The sequence below is a fragment of the Podarcis pityusensis genome (genome assembly GCF_964106645.2).
Source record: "Podarcis pityusensis genome assembly, chromosome: 3".
NCBI lineage: Eukaryota > Metazoa > Chordata > Lepidosauria > Squamata > Lacertidae > Podarcis > Podarcis pityusensis.
The window spans coordinates 79,811,722-79,831,965 of record NC_138026.1 but is presented as its reverse complement, the minus strand read 5'-3'; the positions used below and the strand labels follow the sequence as shown (position 1 = coordinate 79,831,965).

Genomic DNA, 20,244 nt, shown 5'->3' with positions numbered 1-20,244 from the left:
TGGGGGACTAAGGGGTTATGCTAAATTCTCACCTTCCTCCAGCCTGGTGGAGTCAGAGTTTGGATTGCAATTTATGTATTTTTTACATATACCTCTTTATAAAAGATTTTTGAAAGTGCTTATAAGATTAAGACCATCATCAAGGCTCTAGGCATGTTTTGCTTCCTGGAACTAATAGCCCTTGATGGGAATGTGCATGAGGCCCAAATATTTGTTCCACAGAAATGCAGGTAATGCTTAGCTTGATAACTAAGATCAGGAGAAACTGCTTTTAGGAGTGCAATCAGGAGAAGATTTAATCTTCTTCCACATCATCACTCAAGTGACTTTTCCTCATGTTAAGAATACATATGCATTACAATATACATTCTCATTAGGAGGTGCATCAGATATGTCTATATGGATTTCCCTTGCTATACTGGGCCACGTATACCTCTAGGTTAGATTACTGCAACAAGTTCTATGTGAGGCTGCTTTGAGTGTATAAATCCAATCCTGGCCTGACTGAACTGGCTCCCAATTAGTTTCCTAATGCAAAGTGCTACTTTTGACCTAAAAATCCTTAAATGGCTGAGGACTGCAATACCTTAAGGACTGCCTCTCCCCATATAAACTGACCTGGACCCTGCAACCATCATATATTTTTGTTTTTATATTGTAAACTGCCCCGTGATCCTCAGATGAACAGCAGTATAGAAATTTAAGAAATAAATACACATTATACCCACAATAAGGGACGCGGGTGGCGCTGTGGGTTAAACCACAGAGTCTAGGACTTGCCGATCAGAAGGTTGGCAGTTCGAATCCCCGCGACGGGGTGAGCTCCCGTTGCTCGGTCCCTGCTCCTGCCAACCTAGCAGTTTGAAAGCACACCAAAGTGCAAGTAGATAAATAGGTACCGCTGCGGCGGGAAGGTAAACGGCATTTCCGTGCTCTGCTCTGGTTCACCAGAAGCGGCTTAGTCATGCTGGCCACATGACCCAGAAGCTGTACGCCAGCTCCCTTGGCCAATAAAGCAAATTGAGCACCGCAACCCCAGAGTCGGTCACGATTGGACCTAATGGTCAGGGGTCCCTTTACCTATACCCACAATATATGAAAATCAGCAGTCTTCTTTGTATAGTAAGATTATATACAACATATTTTTTTAAATAAAAGACAACTAAAGGCTTCCGCCAAGATGGCGAACTAAGGAGAGCACCCTCAGAATCTCTCCCAGATCGCCTGATGAACCCCAGGACCCAAGGGTACAAAACGGGAGAAGGCTGATCTAACCCTCAAAGGAAGGGAAAAGGAGAGAGGCAAGAGGAGGGACTGCAAAGCGCAGAAGAGGCTCAGCCACACACTGGCCCAGAGCTAGCCCTGTGAAAAGGGTAGGAGATACCCCTCTCATTCTGTGTCTCACCCCCACCCATTTGAAAAAGAAATAAATAAATAAAGGGTGGTGCCTAGGAAAGAGACGTAAACTGACCCCGCCCCAAAGCGGATCTTCGGAAGGATGATGCTCTCACTGCAACCCACAGTGGGGATCTGAGGACGTGAACTTCCCCAAACTTATACTGCCTATAATATTAGTTATTGGTATGAGCTTTCGTGTGCATGTGCACTTCTTCAGAAGAAGCATGCACACGAAAGCTCATATCAGTAACAAACTTAGTTGATCTCGAAGGTGCTACTGGAAGGAATTTTTTTATTTTGTTTAGACTACGGCAGACCAACATGGCTACCTACCTGTAACTATAATGCTAGTGCCTCACATCGAATATAACTGATCTGTTGAAAAAATGCTATGAACGGAAAACTGAGACACTGTATGTACTTTTGTAATTCAAGAAAATATTTAATTAAAACGATTGTTTAAAAAGACAAATTCAGAAAAATGTAAATGAGCAATACCCGTCATCTGAATATTCTGATTCTTTCGATTCTCTGCTGTCTTCACTGAGGTGAAACATCTTAACTGAAGGTGTTTGTCCCAAATTCAAGAACTGTCTGGAAAGTGTCTTAGAATGCTGTTTAGAAAATGGAATGAGTTGCATATTTTCAAAATTTCCTTATATATATTTAAAGTCTTATCTGTTTTCATATCTAAAATGCTATCTTTGAAATAGGTACTTCCCAGGACCAGGCTCAAACCTGAAGTATTAATATTAAATAAATATGATATTGACATTCCTTTCAGATAATAATTCTACATGTCAACAATCAATTGATTGGGTTGGAAGAGACTGGGATAGCTATCTTGGACCAGAGGAAATTTTAGCTTCAGTGATGTAAATCAATGGCCTGCTAGTGAAAGCAATTTGGGACCTTAATACTTTAATAAACTGGGCAAACAAATTATATTAAAAGTTGCTTTAAATAGAAGGTATGATTATTTATTTATCTAAAATATTTCTATACCATCCTTTGGCAGAGCTTCCAGGACAGTTTATGAAAAAATACAACCAATACATAAACAACGTATTTTAAAGTTTAATTAATACAATTATATACTGGTGCAATTATTTAGTTGAATATATAGCCCTTTGTTTCCATAGGAATATGGATATTTCATTACGTCCCACTTCAAGTTAGTTTATGAAGGGAGGATAACATACTTCTGGTGGTCCTTTCGCAGTATGGCTCATTTCTTTACTATCAGCATTTTCTGGGTCATAAATCCATACAACCAGAGTCTGGCAAATAAAAAATGAAAAATTTTGCAAATTTTGATGAATGTGAACGATACTATTTCTTCCTGTGAATTATAGGCCATTTTGTGTTATAGAACTATATTAACCATGTATGTAAGGTGACTATTTAAAAGCAAATTAACAGTCCCTGTTTTAAAGTTTAAGGTTTTATAGGCATTCAGGTAAATATGATTTTCCTGTAACAAAGATATCCAAGTGCAAAAGTACTGAGAGTGCATTTCATGGCTGAAAACAGGTGAAAAGAGTAACTGAGATAACATTATGTTTTTTATGAAAAAGACATCAGGTAATTCTATGGTTTAGTAAAGTCACCGGAAACAGGATGTAGTGATGAAAATCTCTATTAAAACAATATATTGCCATTTTGAGTATGGAGCCATAATTTAACCAATAGATTTGCTAGGTTTAGCATAAAAAATTAATAAAGATAGGAAATTAATCTTCATAGGTGGAAAGGTGAGAGGGTATGGAAGAAGGGCTCATCCTTTTCTGGAAGGAGCAGCATGGGGCAGTTTGCAAAGGGCTGTCTGCAAACAGGAGGAAAAAGGCATGCACAGCCACACAAAGCAGACCCTTTTGGAAGGATAAGTTGCATGCAGGATTTCTGCAGCCAATCATTCAAAAAGACACATTTTTTTTCTTCCCTCCTGATCAGGTGATGTGGGAAGAATAAACAGCTGTCTTTTCAATGGGCTTTCAGACAGACCATCCCCGCCACATTTGAGCCTCCAGAGAAGACTGTCTGAAAGCCCTTTGCAAAAAGCAAAAGTTTTTCAAACAGTGCTGTAAGTCCCTAAAATTGGGACTTCAAAGTTAAAGATTCAAAATGTTACATGATTCAGTCATGGCAGAAGTGTGCTGAGAAATCTATTGAACAAATGTGCACTGAATTGCCACCTAGCCAAAAGATAATAAGAATAATTCATTAGATCAACATTACTGGGATAAATGCATTATCTTTCTAATGCATTCATATCACCAATTTATCTATAAATAAATCCATTAATTGTCACTATACATATATTCCGAACTCCAGTTCAATCCTAAATGTGTGTTTCTAAAAAACAAATTCCTTTAAAACAGAGGTGGTTAACCTTTCACCCTCCAGATATTGCTAAACTACAACTCCCATCATCGCTGAACATTGACCATGTTGGATAGAGATGGTGAAAGCTGCAGTTCACCAATATCAGGAGAATCACAGGGTAGCCATCCCTGCATTAAAACAAATGGGTCTTGTTTCCCAAGAGTTTGATTCTAAATTTCTGAGAAGTAGTAATATCTCCTAGCTAGATGTGGGGATGTGCTGCTGATGGTTGCAAAGAACCACTAACTGGTACTGGGCATACAACAGAACTGATGGTTATGCAATTTTGCAAACATATTTGAGATTGGGGCGTGTATTTAGAATCACATCATAAAGCAATAAGACACATACATATCTCAGAGTTCTTACCACATGATCACTATGTATTGATGATCTACAAAGTAAAAAAACTGAATATTTAGTGAGCATAAAAAAACTTCAAAAAATAGTCAAAACAAAGATAATTTAGGAATGCTTATAGCAAATGAATGTTGTTAATTCAACTTAATACATCTGCTTAATACATCTCCATTATTGATACACATATACATTATCATGTTTAGTGTGTATAATGAGGAAATGTTCTCAAAGAAAAAATGCAACTGTATGCAATTGAATATATCATGTTGAAAAGTATGTTTAATCTTACCTTGCGAAGGAAGTATACACATACCACAAAAAACAATCTAAATCAGCATTTATAGTCAAGTAGCGTTCCCTATCCTGAAATGTCTAAAAGGGAAAGGAAAGGAAGTTAGATATTTTATTCTGTTGCAAATAAAATAATTTTGCTTTACAGTATAAGGAGTTTGAAATCCACTGGTGTCAGTAATCTTGCATTTCACATACTGTAGCATGTTACAATTCTGTTTTGTCTACAAATTTTATCTAATTAAGTCACTCATAGTCAGAGTAGACCCACAGAAATCAATGGACTTAAGATAGAAACATACAAAGCTGCTTGTCAGACCACTATCTAAGTAGCTAAGAACTGTCTACGTAAATGGTGTTTATGTAAATGGCGTTTCCGTGTGCTCTAGCTTCCATCACGGTGCTCCGTTGCACCAGAAGCTGTTTAGTCACGCTGGTCACATGACCCGGAAAGCTGTCTGCAGACAAATGCTGGCTCCCTTGGCCTGAAGCGAGATGAGCGCTGCACCCCATAGTCATCTTTGACTGGACTTAACCGTCCAGGGGTCCTTTACCTTCACCGTCTACTATAACTGGTAGCAGCTCTCCAGGGTTTCAGGCAGGAATCTTTCCAGACCTGGCAATATAGAGGACTGAACCTGAAAGCAAAGTATATGCTTGACTCGCTGAGCTATGTCCCATTCCCAACTCATTTCACTGGGTCAACTTATAGTATGACTTGGTCAATTATTTATTAAATTTGTACACAATCCCAAGAAGGATACAATTGCCTTTTTTGCCTGTCCTCCAATAATACTTTTGTCTTATGTCCTATTTTGTTGTCTACATTTCTTTTTCTCTTTACAGAGAATGACAATTTTCGGCCCCGGAAGGGGGTGGAAAAGGCTTATGTGTGACTGCTGATGCACGTAGTGACCTGAAACACAGCCCCCTGTGCAAACGGGGAGTTGCTTGTACTACATGAGAAGATGCAAGGAGAAGGGTCAATGAATGATCGTTGAGGACTATACCCTTAAGATAACAGAACATGTGGCCTGGTATGTGTTCTGCCATCAAATCTCATAATGTGTTCTAACGCTGGCTGTCAAGTCACTGTACGAGCTTAATCAAAATTTCCCCCTCTCTAAGATGAAAAACCACCAGTGATCTATCTTTCTATCTGAATAACAAAGCAATTAATGGACTGAGTCAGTTCCAAATGGAAGAGTGTAATACTTGAGTGGTATAAGTAAGTGGTATATGCCAAGAACATTTGATCAAGTCCTAGAGGTACATCTCTAAGACATCAACTAAGAACTTGTTCTCCCTTTAGTTGATAGTTCCCTTTGATGGTCTTGAGTATTTCTTATGTTGTCCTATTATTTTATTTTTGCCTTTTTTACTGTAATTCAAATCTCAGATGTTTCAGATGAGCAGAAAACATTTAAATACATTTTAAAAAACCTTTTCAATATCCAGAATATACTCCCTTTACGTGCTTGCTCAAAAGTTAAGTTCCAACTTATGTTTGAATAAGATGGAAGTAAATTGTTGGTTCTGGGTCACAATTACTTTTTGAAGATACATATTAAAAGTGGATTATACATAAAAAGTCTAAAAAAGCCTAAGGGAATGTGTGTGCACGCATATGCATATATATAACATATATATATACGCCACCACTCATTTCACCCTACTACTTGAGCAAGAAAAACTGTAGGTTAATTTTGAATAAGGAGCTACTACTAGCTAACTCAATCACTGTTACAGACGCTTCAGGTTACAGACTTCACTAACCCAGAAATAGTACCTTGGGTTAAGAACTTTGCTTCAGGATGAGAACAGAAATCGTGCTCTGGCGGTGCAGCAGCAGTGGGAGGCCCCATTAGCTAAAGTGGTACCTCAGGTTAAGAACAGTTTCAGGTTAAGAACGGACCTCCAGAACAAATTAAGTTCTTAACCCGAGGTACCACTGTACCACAGTAGTAATTCAGGAACTAAACAGAAACTATTCACAACTTACCAGAGACCCCCCAATCTTTGGTTTAACCATATGAGTTCCAGCAACTGGACAATTCAATTCTGGGGTACGTGAACTAGCGTAATAAAAAATAAGTAACATGTCTAGTGTGAAGTTGCTTAGCACTGACACTATATTATAGCCCTAAATATATGTATTAGTTATAGAAAAATATATTGATCCATTCAATTGTAATTTGATCCTCTTATATGTTTTATGCATTTTATAATCAACAGCTTTAGCATCATATTTCCATATTTGCATTGACAAACCTCCACTCAGATAATTCCTAGCATTTCAATATTACAAAGTAACAGAGTAATGCTGCAAATTGCAAATATCCCTTTAAACAGGGGTGCTGGGTATAGGGGGCAGAAGGGGCTTCAGACCCTCAATATTCTGGGGCAGGGGGATCAGCCCACCTCAATACTGAGGGGGCCGCCACCCCCACCACCGGGTGAGTGCTCATCACCTGTATGTTGAGGGGGCTAACATGCTCTGTGTGCCCCCGCCCAGGAGCTGGACGGGGGACAGGGACGAGCGAAGGCAAAGATCGCCCTCCTGCCCCCCAGCCTCTGCCCAGCAGCCCAGGAGGCTGGGACCAGTGAGGCACTACTGCCTCTAAGCCAAGGAAGATGGGGAAATAAAAGAATGATTATTCATTCATTAAACTACCTACCATGCATTGATCCACGTTCTGTAGACCTTGAACAGTATGACAAACTCCCTGGTACTAAGCAAACTTGGACAGTGCTGCTAACCTTCGAAAGTTCCATCATACCCAGTATGCAGCTCAGAATGAAGAGGCTTATTGCTTCCCTTTCTATATGCCCAATTAGAATGCTCTTAGATGAAGGAAGAAAATCATTATCTACATGGATGACACTGAGTGCAGCTCAAGGGGGGGGGGGGATAAACAGAAAAGATACCCAAGAAGCCCCCGGACTATAACCAATACAGGAAATCACAGCAAAGTCCAGCAGATGGGACCTCAGTTAAACTGCCAAAGGGAATTGATGGATATTGCAACACCCCTTAAAAGGTTTGGAACTGGCAATATTCATTTGACCAATAATAAATATAATAACTCTGATTAGACCCTGGACATATTTCCCTCTAAAAATAAAAATGACAACCCCACTCTTAGAAGGGGACCAAGATACTGATTATTCCACCAATCAGTCAGGTCTCAGTACTGGAGCAGTAATGATCAACCTGGTCTGCCTACCACAGGAAACACCTGCACCTGCCAAATCTGATTCTATAAGAGATGTTCCCAGTACTTTTGACTCATTTTTTTCACTCAGATTTCTAACTCTGACCTATTAGCAGGCCTGACATAAAATCCTGTCACCGAGCGAATCATTCAGATTAGATCCCAGCTTCACAAAATGGTGCAGGGTTGGCTGGGATCAGAGGAAGTGTGGCTATTGCAGCCTTCTCATGCTGCCCTGCCATGTCCTCACCATCAGGGAGTTGAGCCCTTTCCAAACATTCTTTTTAGGATCAGGAAAAGAAACAGTGGGAACAACTCAGCCCTTGTATGTCATTTGAGAATGGAGGCAACTACCCGTTGTTGCACCCATAACCTAGGTTTAAGGTGCCATTTATTTATGAATATTTATTGAATTTTATAACAAATAAAGATACAGATCTCAGTCATTATGTTATATACCACTGTTCTCCCTCCCCTCCTCTGGACTTCCCTCAACTCCCCCTCTGCTGAGTTATTTAGCTTTATTTATTGTATCCTGCTTTTCTTATATAAAAGTTCCCTTATCATTTCTCTAAGATATATGTTACTGAAATAAAGTTGTGAACGTTTTTTTCGAACCCTGCTAGTGAATCCAGTCCATTTTGTTGTTTCTGCAAATAGACTGTAAATGGTTCCCAGACTCTTTTGAAGACCTTTTTGTCCTCTTGTAGTTTCTGTTAGCTTAGCTAATTCTGCATAGTTCATCAATTTTTCTTGCCATTGTTCCTTTGATGGTATTTCTTCCATCTTCCAATATTATCCAATCAAGATTCTTGCCGCTGTTGTAGCATACATAAATAGTATCCATTATTCTTTTGGCAGCTCTTGGTTTAAGATACCCAACAAAAAGGTTTTGGGGTGTTTAATAAAGTTCATTTTGAACATTTTTTTCAGTTCATTATATATCATTTCCCAGTATTTTTAATACATTTGCATTTCCACCACATATGATAAAATGTTCCTTCTTTTCCTTCTATCTCCAGCATCTGTTATTTTCTTTCCTAAACATCCTTGCCATTTTCACTAGGAGAATGGAGGCAACTACCTATGTTCAGTTCCTTTCCAACCCTCAATGCCTTTCCAAGAGACTTTCACTGGCCACTGGCAGTCAGGAGATGGAGATTCCAGGGTGTTTGATCTCAACTGGGAGAAAGCGTAATTGGAGCCTCCTGAAAAAGCCTTCTTTCCATTTGCAAGTCACTGTGGAAGAACTGTAATACCAATAACTTCCTGCAAAAGGACTTTTCTTCATCACAGACCTAGTCTAATCTTTATCACACAGCTGTGAGGTAACAGGGTAGAAATAATAAAGCCGTGCTAGGAGACTCTATGACAAAAGTCTATTATCCAAACCATGATTATTTAAAGGACAATTTGTGTGAACATATAAACATTTTAACATTCCTCATGTTTCCAGGTGGCAGTTTGTCTTCTGTGTGTAAAGGTAAAGGGACCCCTGACCATTAGGTCCAGTAGCGGACAACTCTGGGGTTGTGGTGCTCATCTTGCTTTATTGGCCAAGGGAGCCGGCATACAGATTCCGGGTCATGTGGCCAGCATGACTAAGCCGCTTCTGGTGAACCAGAGCAGCGCAAGGAACCCCTGTTTACCTTCCCGCTGGAGCGGTACCTATTTATCTACTTGCACTTTGACGTGCTTTCGAACTGCTAGGTTGGCAGGAGCAGGGACCGAGCAACTGGAGCTCACCCCGTGGCGGGGATTCGAACTGCCAACCTTCTGATCGGCAAGCCCTAGGTGACAAATCTTTTTAAAATCAATAATCCACCTGCTCTATGGGTCCAGAAAAATTATCTGTTCTCCTTGTTAACAAAAAACCATGGATTTCAGTAGTAGCAAATTCCATTTTCTTCTTTCCTTCTCCATACTCCCATATTTTCCCCCCTGCATATCCCTCTCAGACTGCCTCTGACAGAATGTTTTCTAACTATGTGTAACCCTAGGCTGTTTGCAGAAGGGGCTAATAAGAAGATCATTGAATTTATCACTGCCCAAGTCTCATAAATTTTCAAAGGGGGATATTGTTGTCCTGTAGCCACCATAAAGTGGGGAAACCTGAGTAAGCAAGCTTAGTAGGACCAGTCTGATCACTAAAGGGACTGTATTGCCTGAAGAAGGGAGTGTGAGACTAGGGGCCTGAGTCTATACTGTGGGTGAAAGCCCAATAAAGATGGAGTTAGAATAATAGAATGTAGAGTTGGAAGGGACCACAAGGCTCATCTAATCCAACCCCCTGGAATGCAGCAATATTTTGCTTAATGTGGGGCTTGAACCCACAACCCTGAGATCAACAGTCTCATGCTCTACCAACTGAGCTAATCCCAGCGTAGACAATATAGCATGTATTGTCTTCAACTGGGGCTCATGTTTGAGCATACTCCCCATGGAGCACATAGAACACAGGGCATTCACTATTCCACTCCCCCAGGACAGCCCCACATCTGTGTTACACATTTTTGCATTCCTTACCTTTTATCATCAATAGTACATAATACGGAAAATTCCCATTCAATAAATGAAGGCCCTTCATACACTAAATGTATCTAGACAAAGAAAAGATAACTTGGAATCACTCAAGCCCAAAGCTGCCAAAATGACTTTAATCAAATATTGGGAATCCTGGCACAAATTATTGTGTTGGATTTCTGCATGAATTGGAATTCAGCAGTGAATTCTCCAGCCTACTTTTGTAAATTTTTGAAAGCTATGACAGTGGAATGACCAATTTCTGGGATGTTCCTTGTTACTAGGGATGGGTCATGGTTTCCCACTGCCCCCACCAGACCTCCCTGCCCCTCGTAAGGGAGAAAATTGGGGCAGGCAAAAGTCACTTGACTTTCGGGGTGGGAATGAGTAAAGTTACAGTAACAAGGTGGTTCAAGGTTTGACCCAGTTCTACTTGCCAAATTAGATCTTAGCCTATGTATGGACAGGAGTCTTAAACATGAAGTACTTACACCAGTTCTTGCAGTAAATAGAATATAATGCCCTACTGAAGTTTCATATCTGAAAAGACAGTAAAAAACAAGGTGCTCATTAACAAAGGCAAAACTCTTCATAGTTTTTCGATGTTAACGAGCACACGCACACCTCTATACTATACATGCAGTTTGTGATTTAAATATCTTGGCTTCCTTGAGGAACCCTGGTCTGATCAATTACCGGTAGATATTCATTGCTTCCTTAAAGAATTACTGTATCCAGCTGTCTGCTTTATCTGTTGGTATCTGTTGGATTTTTTGGCCTGTTTCCCCTGCTCAGGTATGAATTGAATAAACCAAGAGAAGCAGAAAATATTTGAAGGTCTCTCTGCTGATCTCACAGGATAAAGCAGTCCCAGGGATGTCCTGGGAGGACATCCCAGAGACCACTGATCCTTCTCTGAGGGTAAAGTGAGAGGTCTGTTGTGAGAGTTCCCACACTGCTGTCATGGAAAATTCTAGGCTTGCCTTCCAACACTACAAGCTCCAGTGTTTGTAGACGCAGAGAGGGTGCATGCTGAGGGCAGTCTGGTGATGGCATGTTGCCAATGAATGGATCCATAGCATTCTCCGTCCCCTGACATGCTTCTGAAATGGGGAAAATATATGCCAGCCCTGTGTACATGCAGTTTCTCTTCCACTGGAAATAATGAGAGGGAAATTGGCTGAAAAAATAAAAACCAGAAATAGCCGGAGGGAAAATCCACTCTGTCCTCACTTCTGCCATACCAGCACAAATATGGCAGAGAACTGGATAAGATGGTTTGCCTGCTTTCAGTTCGTCTCTGCCAACATGGTAACATGGTTCTGTTAATAAACCTATTCACTATAGACAAATAATGTATCTTAGTAAGGTGCAGTGCGAGTGTGTTTGCCAGACGACCTTCCCTTCGCCTAATTTGTCAGCCGCCTTCCATGTCAGAGAGTGGGCGCACTGGCTGTGCTCACTTTCACTATGCCCACCACTGGCATGCAACCCTCGGAGGGGATTCCAAATGTGGCTCTCGGACTGAGAAGAGTGAGCAAACCAAAGTACAGTGGTATCTCGGGTTACATACGCTTCAGGTTACATATGCTTCAGGTTACAGACTCCGCTAACCCATAAATATTACCTCAGGTTAAGAACTTTGCTTCAGGGTGAGAACAGAAATCGTGCTCCGGCGGCGTGGGAGGCCCCATTAGCTAAAGTGGTGCTTCAGGTTAAGAACAGTTTCAGGTTAAGAACGGACCTCCGGAACGAATTAAGTACTTAACCCGAAGTACCACTGTAACGGCCCCTGGGTGGCCAGCTAGGGGAGTGCTCTGGCTCATCCCAGCTATCTGCCTATCTCCCATTCCCACCACCCTTCTGAGTAATACCCCTCCCCACCTTCTCACTATATAGAAGGATCTGGCAACTTCTGTTTCAGTGTATCTGAAGAAGTGTGCTTGCACACGAAAGCTCATACCAAGAACTAACTTAGTTGGTCTTAAAGGTGCTACTGGAAGGATTTTTTTTATTTTGCCTCATATCTGTTACCTTTCTCTTCACAAGATGCAACCTGCACTCACCATGAGGGCCGCTCGCTACCCTGAGCCATGGACACCCCCACTTCCTCGTTTCCCCTCTCGCACCCTTAAACCTGCATCTCTGACATCCCCTTCCCAACCCGTTCAGCCCCCCCCCCGGGCCATCCTTCTCTTCCGCACCTCCACACTGCCCAGCATCCCTTCAACCAGAGGCAGAGCAGCAGGGGCTTGGCCCACACAAGCGGGGACAAAAAGCGCGCCATCAGCGCTGCCGAAAGAACGGCCCCCAAACCGCCGTTAGCAACCGACGCTGCCTCGCGCTCGCTCTGCGTCTACTAAGAACAGCGCGGATGGCCACAGTGGGGCGAGCGAGCAGCGCGCCGTCCCGCCAGCTGAGGCGAGATCCGGGGCGACTGCGTTTCCCAGCATGACCCGCGGCCATTTCACGGCGAGACTGCGAAGTTAGCCGCGCGACACTATGGGCAGCGTAGTTCCTTCTATATATGGGCACGAAGCGCCGGCATTTAACATATTATGCAGATGAAGGGGCGGGCCTCCTGACACGCGCAGGAGCGGGATGCCAAAGGGAGGCCGGTAGGCGGCAGCAGGAGCCGGAGCGGGATGCGGCAACTGTGAGGGAAGGCGGGGATGAGGTAGCCGTCGCCGGCGGAGTCGGGCGCGCCGCTTCCTCCTCTGCTCCTCGCATGTGCCTTAAGAGCAATACGGAAACCTTCGCCTGCGGGAGCCATGTCTGAAAGCGGCTCCACGCCCGCCGCCGCCGCCACCATCCCCAACGGCGGGGCCGCCTCACGGCACCCCGGCAATAAAGTGGCCGTGGTACTGGGGGCACAATGGGGCGACGAGGGCAAAGGGAAAGTGGTGGACTTGCTGGCGCAGGACGCGGACATCGTCTGCAGGTGCCAGGTGAGGAGCCGGGCGGGCCGAGTCACCTTGAACTCTCCCGGAGGCGCGCGCGGGGAGGCGACGGGCCGCAGAGAGAACGAGAGCGGACCCCCCGCGGCTCTTCCCGCCGCCGCCGCCGCCTCGGTTTCTATAGTAACTGCCGCGCTCAGGCCGGGCGCCGCGCTTTTTACCCGCCGCCCTGGTCTAACCAGCTGGCAGTCAGGGCGAGCCTCTCTCCTTCGTTTCCCCCATAGCCGGCTCTTCCCGCTTCCTCCATTGTTGCGACTGAGCGGGGCTGCTGCTTCCTTGCGAGCGCCTGGAGCCGCGGAGCCGCCTCCCCACCCGGGCCGACTACGCTGCTTTGTGACGGACGGCGGTGGGGAAAGACGGCAGCGACCTGTTCCTTCCCTCCCGCCCCCCCCCCCCCGGTGTTTCTTTTATCTCTCTCTACTCTGACTGTTTCCCGCCGTCCGCTTCTTTTTCTCCTCGGGCAGCCCTGCAGTGCAGCAGTGGCAGCCCTTCGCCCAGGCGAACGAAATGCAGCGGCGGAAAAGAGGCGGCTGAAGGAGCTGCTGGCAAGGCCTTGGCCAGCCCCTTCGCCAGGAAGCTGTTGTCTTCCTTGAGGCTCCACCATGAGTTCACTGGCGGGAGGAGAGGTTCATCTCAGGTGTTCAGCTCCTGTTGTGTTGCCTGCCCAAAATAAGAAACAAGCGTCCTCCTGTTTTCTTCACCTCTGTGTGATACTTGATGTCTAAAGGAAGAGATCCTAGACTCAGGCTTCTCTCTTTTTCTCCCTCTTCTTATGACCAATCTGGTATAGCTAATTTCTTCCAAGTATGTGGATAATGCTGTTTAAATAATACAGGTAATGGTAAGATCCTAAATTCAGTTGAAAAATCCTTATCAAAACGTCTATTGTCTTTCATTAAGTGATTTTGATGGAAACGGATAATCCAAAGAACAGGTAATGGCCCTGCAGTCTCTATCAGAATTGCAACCAAGACTACCTAGGATCCAAAGTGCACCATGTGCATGCCTAAAACTCTGCTTTGCATGCACAAAACATGGGTTGTTTTCATCTTACTAATGCAGCCTCTTACACAGCCTTAGGATTCTCCAGAAGGGCAGGGGAGGGGTGGAGAAAGAGCAGGAAGCTCAAGAGGTGGTGATGCAAAGTGCCCTGTTGAATCCATAGAAGTTCACACACAATTCTTTGGGTGCTTTGTTTCTAAATTGTAGTCTGTGTATTTCAGAACATGCTCAGGTTGGAAGTGCTTTCTCAGCCTTAAACAATGAAGTAGGAATTCTGTGCTTATGAGTTGAAAAAAATCAAAAGACCTGCCATACCTAGACTACTTAGAAAAAACTAAGGCTGCCATGTTGTTGTTTTTAAGAATCTGATCCAACTGTTTTGCACATGACACTTCTCTTATACAGATATATAAGAAAGTATGTGCATAATCCTGTGTACATATATTTGCCACAAATACTGATGGGTTGTATTCAGTTAAGTCCTGCTCAAAAGTAGATCAACTTGATGTTAATGAACCTAAATTAGTCATGGCTGTTTACTTTGAGCAGGACTCACTTTGAATATCACCCCATATTTAGAAGTTACAAAAGTTTATATACACTTTTCTTTTTTATCTGCTCCAAATGTAAGCACCTGCTCATATCATAGTTGGTTGTGTTGAAATTAGTAATACACTGTTATGCTCTGTCTCACTTTTCTGAGCTGCGAGAAGTTCCAGGGACATAGTGTTTGTCTGGATTTCCTTCCATTTCAGCAGAGATTTATAGAATTTTGAATTATTTTACTTTTAATTAGATATATACAGTTTCATATAAAATCTCCAGAGACAGGCAGTACTCAAGAATGCTTTCTCTGCCTGAACTAGTAGATCCCCAAATCTCAGCTCTGTGTCTTACTTGAAAATTATGCAGCTGTCTGCTTTGTTGCCTTTCCCAGATATGCATTCTCCTAGATTGCATTATCCCTAGCTGTAGGGTGAGTAGATGGGTGAGATAGAAAGCTACTTTGTACCAAGTCTGACCACTGATTTATCTAACTTAGTGTTGTTGACACTGGCTAATACATGTACTGTAAGGTGTTTTCAGGGTTTCTGACAGAAGCCTTCCTCAGCCTAGCTTTGAAGATACCAAGGATATCTGGCATGCATATGCTATACCCAAGGGTGCTTCTCTGTTGCTAGTAGAGGTGGCAGGGCACCCAGCATGAGGCCAGCTCTGGCTCTACCACTGAACTATGGCCCTTCTTTTCAGGTGGAAATATATCACCTGACTATCCTGGGTTATTAATGTAAGTAATGTACATTCACCCTAATTTACTATAGCCTGAAAATCTGAAGGAGTGATGGTTTAGGCTGCAATCCCTTTACTCTCTAAGTGAGGAAATGGGACTACAGTAAATTGTAAATTTACTACAGTAAATATACAGTAAATTGCCTGACTATATTTATTTCCCTGTGTTTATGTACTTGTGGACCAGATCTTACAAGATCTGTTGAAGCCAATAAGAAGCTACATTAAGGCAGATGAAGCAACATTTTGAAAAGTGAGTTGCTGACCCATGCTCCTCTCTAAAAGATAATATGTTTGTGTAGTTTAACTAGGACTTAAGAGTTGGGGAGACAGGGAAGCACCAATCTTTCTGTGTGATTCTTGAGAACTACCAGTCCTAGAGTTCCTTGTGTGTTGATTGGTGGGAGAGACAAAGCACCATAATAATTTCTGACATTGATCCCAAGGACAGTGAAAGCCAGTGTTGCTGGTAGGATTAATGGGTCCCAAATAGATGTGAATAAATGTCCACTTAATATGCTACAGTTCAGTTAAATGTCATTAGTATTATTAAATGTATTACTTACCCTTCACCAGCAGAGTTACAGCAATTTAAAATTCAGAATTATAAACATTTGGAACCAGTTACAGAATAGGTCCAGTACTGAAAACACACATCTTGGCTGTTAAAGGCCAGGATAAAGAGATACATTTTCAACATTTGCTGAAAGCTGTATAAGAAATCAGATGCACCTCTGGAGGAGAGAATTCCATCACTTAAGGGCTGCCACAGAACATGCCTTTTCTCACCCGCAACTTTTGAGGGAAGAAGAACTACCAAGAAGCCCCTCTCTGCAGATCTTCACAAGGGGAAGGGGGCCTGTAGAGGAGACAGTCCTTCGCATGTTTGAAGTATAAGTCATTTGGAGTGTTAATATAGCATGAAAACAAACAAACTGGTAGCCCAATACAGCTGTTCTAGAACATGGATTATATGAGTTCTGAAGGTAACACAGACATTAATCTGCCTGCTGCATTTTGAACCCGTTGAAGTTTCTGAGTTTTCTTCAAGGGCAGCCCTCATAAAGACAGTCCTACATATCTTTTGCAAACTGTCAGTGACTGGCAGAAGCTGAAATTTTTCAGCAAGTCTTAACATTTATAAAAAGCTGCACTGTTAGCTACTATGGGGCAAAAACAGTTAAGATCTTGGTTTTTTAATCTTTCTGGTGTGAACTTGCAAGATAAATAAGGTTTGAGAAATAACCCATGGTTTTGCAAAGAAAAATACTAGAAAAATAAAATTTTCAAGTAAATTGATCACTTGAGAAAGAAGGGAAAAGATTGAAAGGCTAATACACTTTTGTTAGGACAACCAAAAAGTGTCAAAATGGTTGGCAAACTTTGTAGAACACTTCTTCATGTTGGACGTTAAGAACACAAGAAAAGCCTGAATCAGAGCAAAGGCCCATCTAGTCCAAGTATTCTGTTCTCACAGCACTCTGTTTTGCAACAACATTGGAAGGCCACAAGTCCCCACCTCTGACTTAAATAATAGCCCTATTCACAGAAATCTGAAACCTTAACAATTCTTAGAAGTGAGATTTTTAACACACACAATCTCATCCCAGTTTGTTCTATTAAAATGGTGCTTTCCAATGCCTGCTTTTGATGGAACAACTTTCAGATAAGGAGAAAGCAGATTAGATTATTTGCTGAAGTGATAACATATCACCAGTGTTACAATACAGTACAGCATATCCTGCACGTTGTTTTCTTGTTTGCATTTAAATGAAAATGTATAAATGTAGCTTGTAAAAATATTGTGTACATTTGATAATCTGGTCTTAAAGTGTGTCTAAAAATCAGTGTGGTGAGTCTGATTTCTAGTGAAGTGCAATTAATGGCTAAACCTTGAAGTCTGTTTAACTGTTGAAGTAGGGAACAAGAACCACACATCAGTTTCTCATTGAGCAACATTCTGCATTTTCTTACAAAGATCACATACTACCAAGTCATCGGCAGTATTACTTCAAAAGCATATTTTTCCCTTATTCATCTTTACAGAACCACTGCACCTTAGACTATGATAGGTTATTAGCATTAGGAACAAGTATAATACACCCTGAGTAGAGATGTGAAGGCCTGGGAAAAGTACTGGAAAAATTGCATGGAAGCGGTAGGTTTTTAAAAAATCTGTCCCGTCCCCCCCCCACATCACATCTCTAAACCTGAGCATCTCTTCATATTATGCTTTGCTTGTTTGCAGCCATCATTTGAAGGAAATGATAGCTGTTGCATTTGTGTATAGAATGGGCAAATTGTAATTTGGACAGAGTTGGGTGCCACAGAGCAAGTCCAATAGAGCACTGTTTGATCCTTCTGTACTGGATTGGTTTCAATTACTGTGGTCTGAGGATGTGGCAAGCTGATTGTAAAATATGCAACTAACCACCTGCCCCTTTCACCTTTGCCTGTCTTGGCTTCTTGGACTTAGCTGTAGGGGGTTGATTGGGTGTGTCTGAGGATTAGTGCTTCCCTGGAGGAGAGAAAGTACCCGCCTTGAAGTGGTGCATTAAAAAGTGGTCTTTAAATAGACCTCCCTGCAGTCAGATGTGTTGGACAACTATCGCCCAATAACAAATATCCCCTCTTTGAGCGTGTTGTGGCACAGCTTCAGATATGTTTGGGAGAAAGTGATTGCTTGGATCCATTCCAGTCTGGCTTCAGGCCCAGTCATAGCACTGAAACTGCCTTGTTCGCCCTGGTTGATGACATTTGGCAGCAGAGATGTGGGAAGTGCAACCCTTCTTGTTCTTCCTGATCTCAGTGGCCTTGATACTGTTGACCATGGTATTCTTCTGGAGCTTCTCAGGCAGGTCGGAGTTGAGGGCATTGTTCTTCAGTAGCTCTGCTCTTACCTCCAGGAACAGTTTCAAAAAGAGTTGTTTTGTGGTGTCCTGCAGGTTTTCATCTTGTCCCCCATGCCCTTGAAGAAACATCAACTGGTCCAAAATGCAAAGGCCAAATCACTTGTTGGGGTTCCATTTATAACACATATAATTCCTATTTTAAAACAGCTACATTGGTTGCCTGTTCATCTTTATATGTCATTTAGGGTGCTCACACTAGTGTCTAAAGCCTTAAATGGCTTAAGCCCCAAATATCTGAACAGCTGCCGCCTTCTCAACAGACACATTCTGGTGTTAAGCCCAGAACACTGGGGTCCTCTTGGTGGTTCTTCTGCCCTCAAAAGCTGAGGTTGCGGGATACCCTGAAAGAAAGCATTCTCTGTGGCAGACACCCACAGAGGGGTTTATGGCACCTTCATTATGCAGCTTTCATCATGAGCTTAACCTGATCTTTGACTTTCTGTCTATCTCTGTCTGTCTGTCTGTCTGTCTGTCTGTCTGTCTGTCTATCTATCTTTCTATCTGGACCCATTCTAGTTGTGACTGTAATTTCTGTTAAACTGTTTTTAATGTATTTTACATAGTTGCATCCTGCCCTGGGACCTTCTGGTGAAGGTTAGGTGGCTATGGTGTTGTTGTTGCTGCTGCTGCTTCAAGAGTGGGCCCATATATCGTGTAGGATCCAAAGTTGTGCAAGTGGGAGCCTCCATAAACATATCTGAAGGGCCAAGAAATTCTTCTAAACAGCGGGGGCTACGTTATGATAGGGAATTACCAGAAGTCAGGTGGACACAATTTATGCAAACACGTGCCTATGTTGTTCATATAATGTAGAGGGGAGGGAAGTGGACAAAAATTATTAGGTGCCAAAGACTTAGTAGGGACGCGGGTGGCGCTGTGGGTAAAACCTCAGCGCCTGTGACTTGCCGATCGCATGGTCGGCGGTTCAAATCCCCCCGGCGGGGTGAGCTCCCGTCGTTCGGTCCCAGCTCCTGCCCACCTAGCAGTTCGAAAGCACCCTTAAGTGCAAGTAGATAAATAGGTACTGCTTTATAGCGGGAAGGTAAACGGCGTTCCGTGTGCTGCTCTGGTGCCGGTTCGTCACGCTGGCCACGTGACCCGGAAGTGTCTGCGGACAGCGCTGGCTCCCGGCCTCTAGAGTGAGATGAGCGCACAACCCTAGAGTCTGTCAAGACTGGCCCGTACGGGCAGGGGTACCTTTACCTTACCTTTAAAGACTTAGTGAATTGGGGAGACTGCTTCATGAGTAAGCATGCTTTATTTCTTATAACTCTTCAGAGGTGTAGTGCTTCTTATCACTTCATCTACATGTTTAAATATTCTTTTTAATGGTTGTGTGCTTTTAGTTAAGGATCTTGCATGTTTTTAATACTTTTATTGCTCACAAAAACAATAGCATAGATGGTTTGGTAGTTCAAAGTATGCTGAATGCTGGTCATAGTTTTCATTGGTAAAGCAGTGCACCATTTGCTTATAACCTCATTTTTTTATTTAGAGAATTTTTAATCTACAGCATTTTACAAATCTCTAAAAAAGATTGACATCCTTGGTATAAATCTGCTGTAAGAGTAATGATAGATTGGTTTTTTAAGCAATTACTGCTGTATAACTGATAGCAATCTCTTTGCTGAGTTCACATTGGTAGATAATGGCTTGGTTTGATAAGCAGCAGTGATCCATGATGAGTGAGTGATTAAGTGATACCTTGAAACTCTTGTTAAGCTGTGACATCATCAAAGGAACTGGCTTTGAAGTCCAGTTGCTTTCAAATTAGCAAATGAGCATGGGAAACTGAGGTTTCTTTCTTTCTTTCTTTTTTTTAAAAGGATGTTAATTTGATTTGAAGTAACCGTCCAACAGTGTGCAGAACTGGTGCATGGTTTTCTGCTGCACTGAGCCAATGTGGTTATA

General features: G+C 42.6%; 2 protein-coding genes across 11 annotated transcripts in view; one reads left to right on the top strand and one right to left on the bottom strand.

The window, feature by feature from the left end:
- Nucleotides 1-13,497, bottom strand: part of CATSPERE (catsper channel auxiliary subunit epsilon) — a 57,776-nt gene extending 44,279 nt beyond the window's left edge. The window contains exons 1-8 of one of the 9 annotated variants that reach the window (XM_080997655.1): nucleotides 13,291-13,497; nucleotides 10,664-10,712; nucleotides 10,176-10,249; nucleotides 6,437-6,509; nucleotides 4,433-4,515; nucleotides 4,153-4,177; nucleotides 2,601-2,678; nucleotides 1,897-2,012 (exon numbers count right to left, since the gene is read on the bottom strand). In XM_080997655.1, the coding sequence (XP_080853781.1) occupies nucleotides 1,897-2,012; nucleotides 2,601-2,678; nucleotides 4,153-4,177; nucleotides 4,433-4,515; nucleotides 6,437-6,509; nucleotides 10,176-10,249; nucleotides 10,664-10,712; nucleotides 13,291-13,376 (584 nt within the window). In that variant the 5' untranslated portion in view covers nucleotides 13,377-13,497. Of the gene's footprint in view, nucleotides 1-1,896; nucleotides 2,013-2,600; nucleotides 4,178-4,432; nucleotides 4,516-6,436; nucleotides 6,510-10,175; nucleotides 10,250-10,663; nucleotides 10,713-12,238; nucleotides 12,318-12,376; nucleotides 12,628-13,146; nucleotides 13,231-13,290 lie in introns of those variants that run through there. The other 8 variants (XM_080997654.1, XM_080997658.1, XM_080997656.1 and 5 more) reach the window with 8 other exon arrangements.
- The window catches only part of ADSS2 (adenylosuccinate synthase 2), a 39,972-nt gene continuing 32,532 nt past the window's right edge, over nucleotides 12,805-20,244 (top strand). For both annotated transcript variants that reach the window (XM_080997773.1, XM_080997772.1), the window contains exon 1: nucleotides 12,805-13,120. In XM_080997773.1, the coding sequence (XP_080853899.1) occupies nucleotides 12,944-13,120 (177 nt within the window). In that variant the 5' untranslated portion in view covers nucleotides 12,805-12,943. The remainder of the gene's footprint in view (nucleotides 13,121-20,244) is intronic.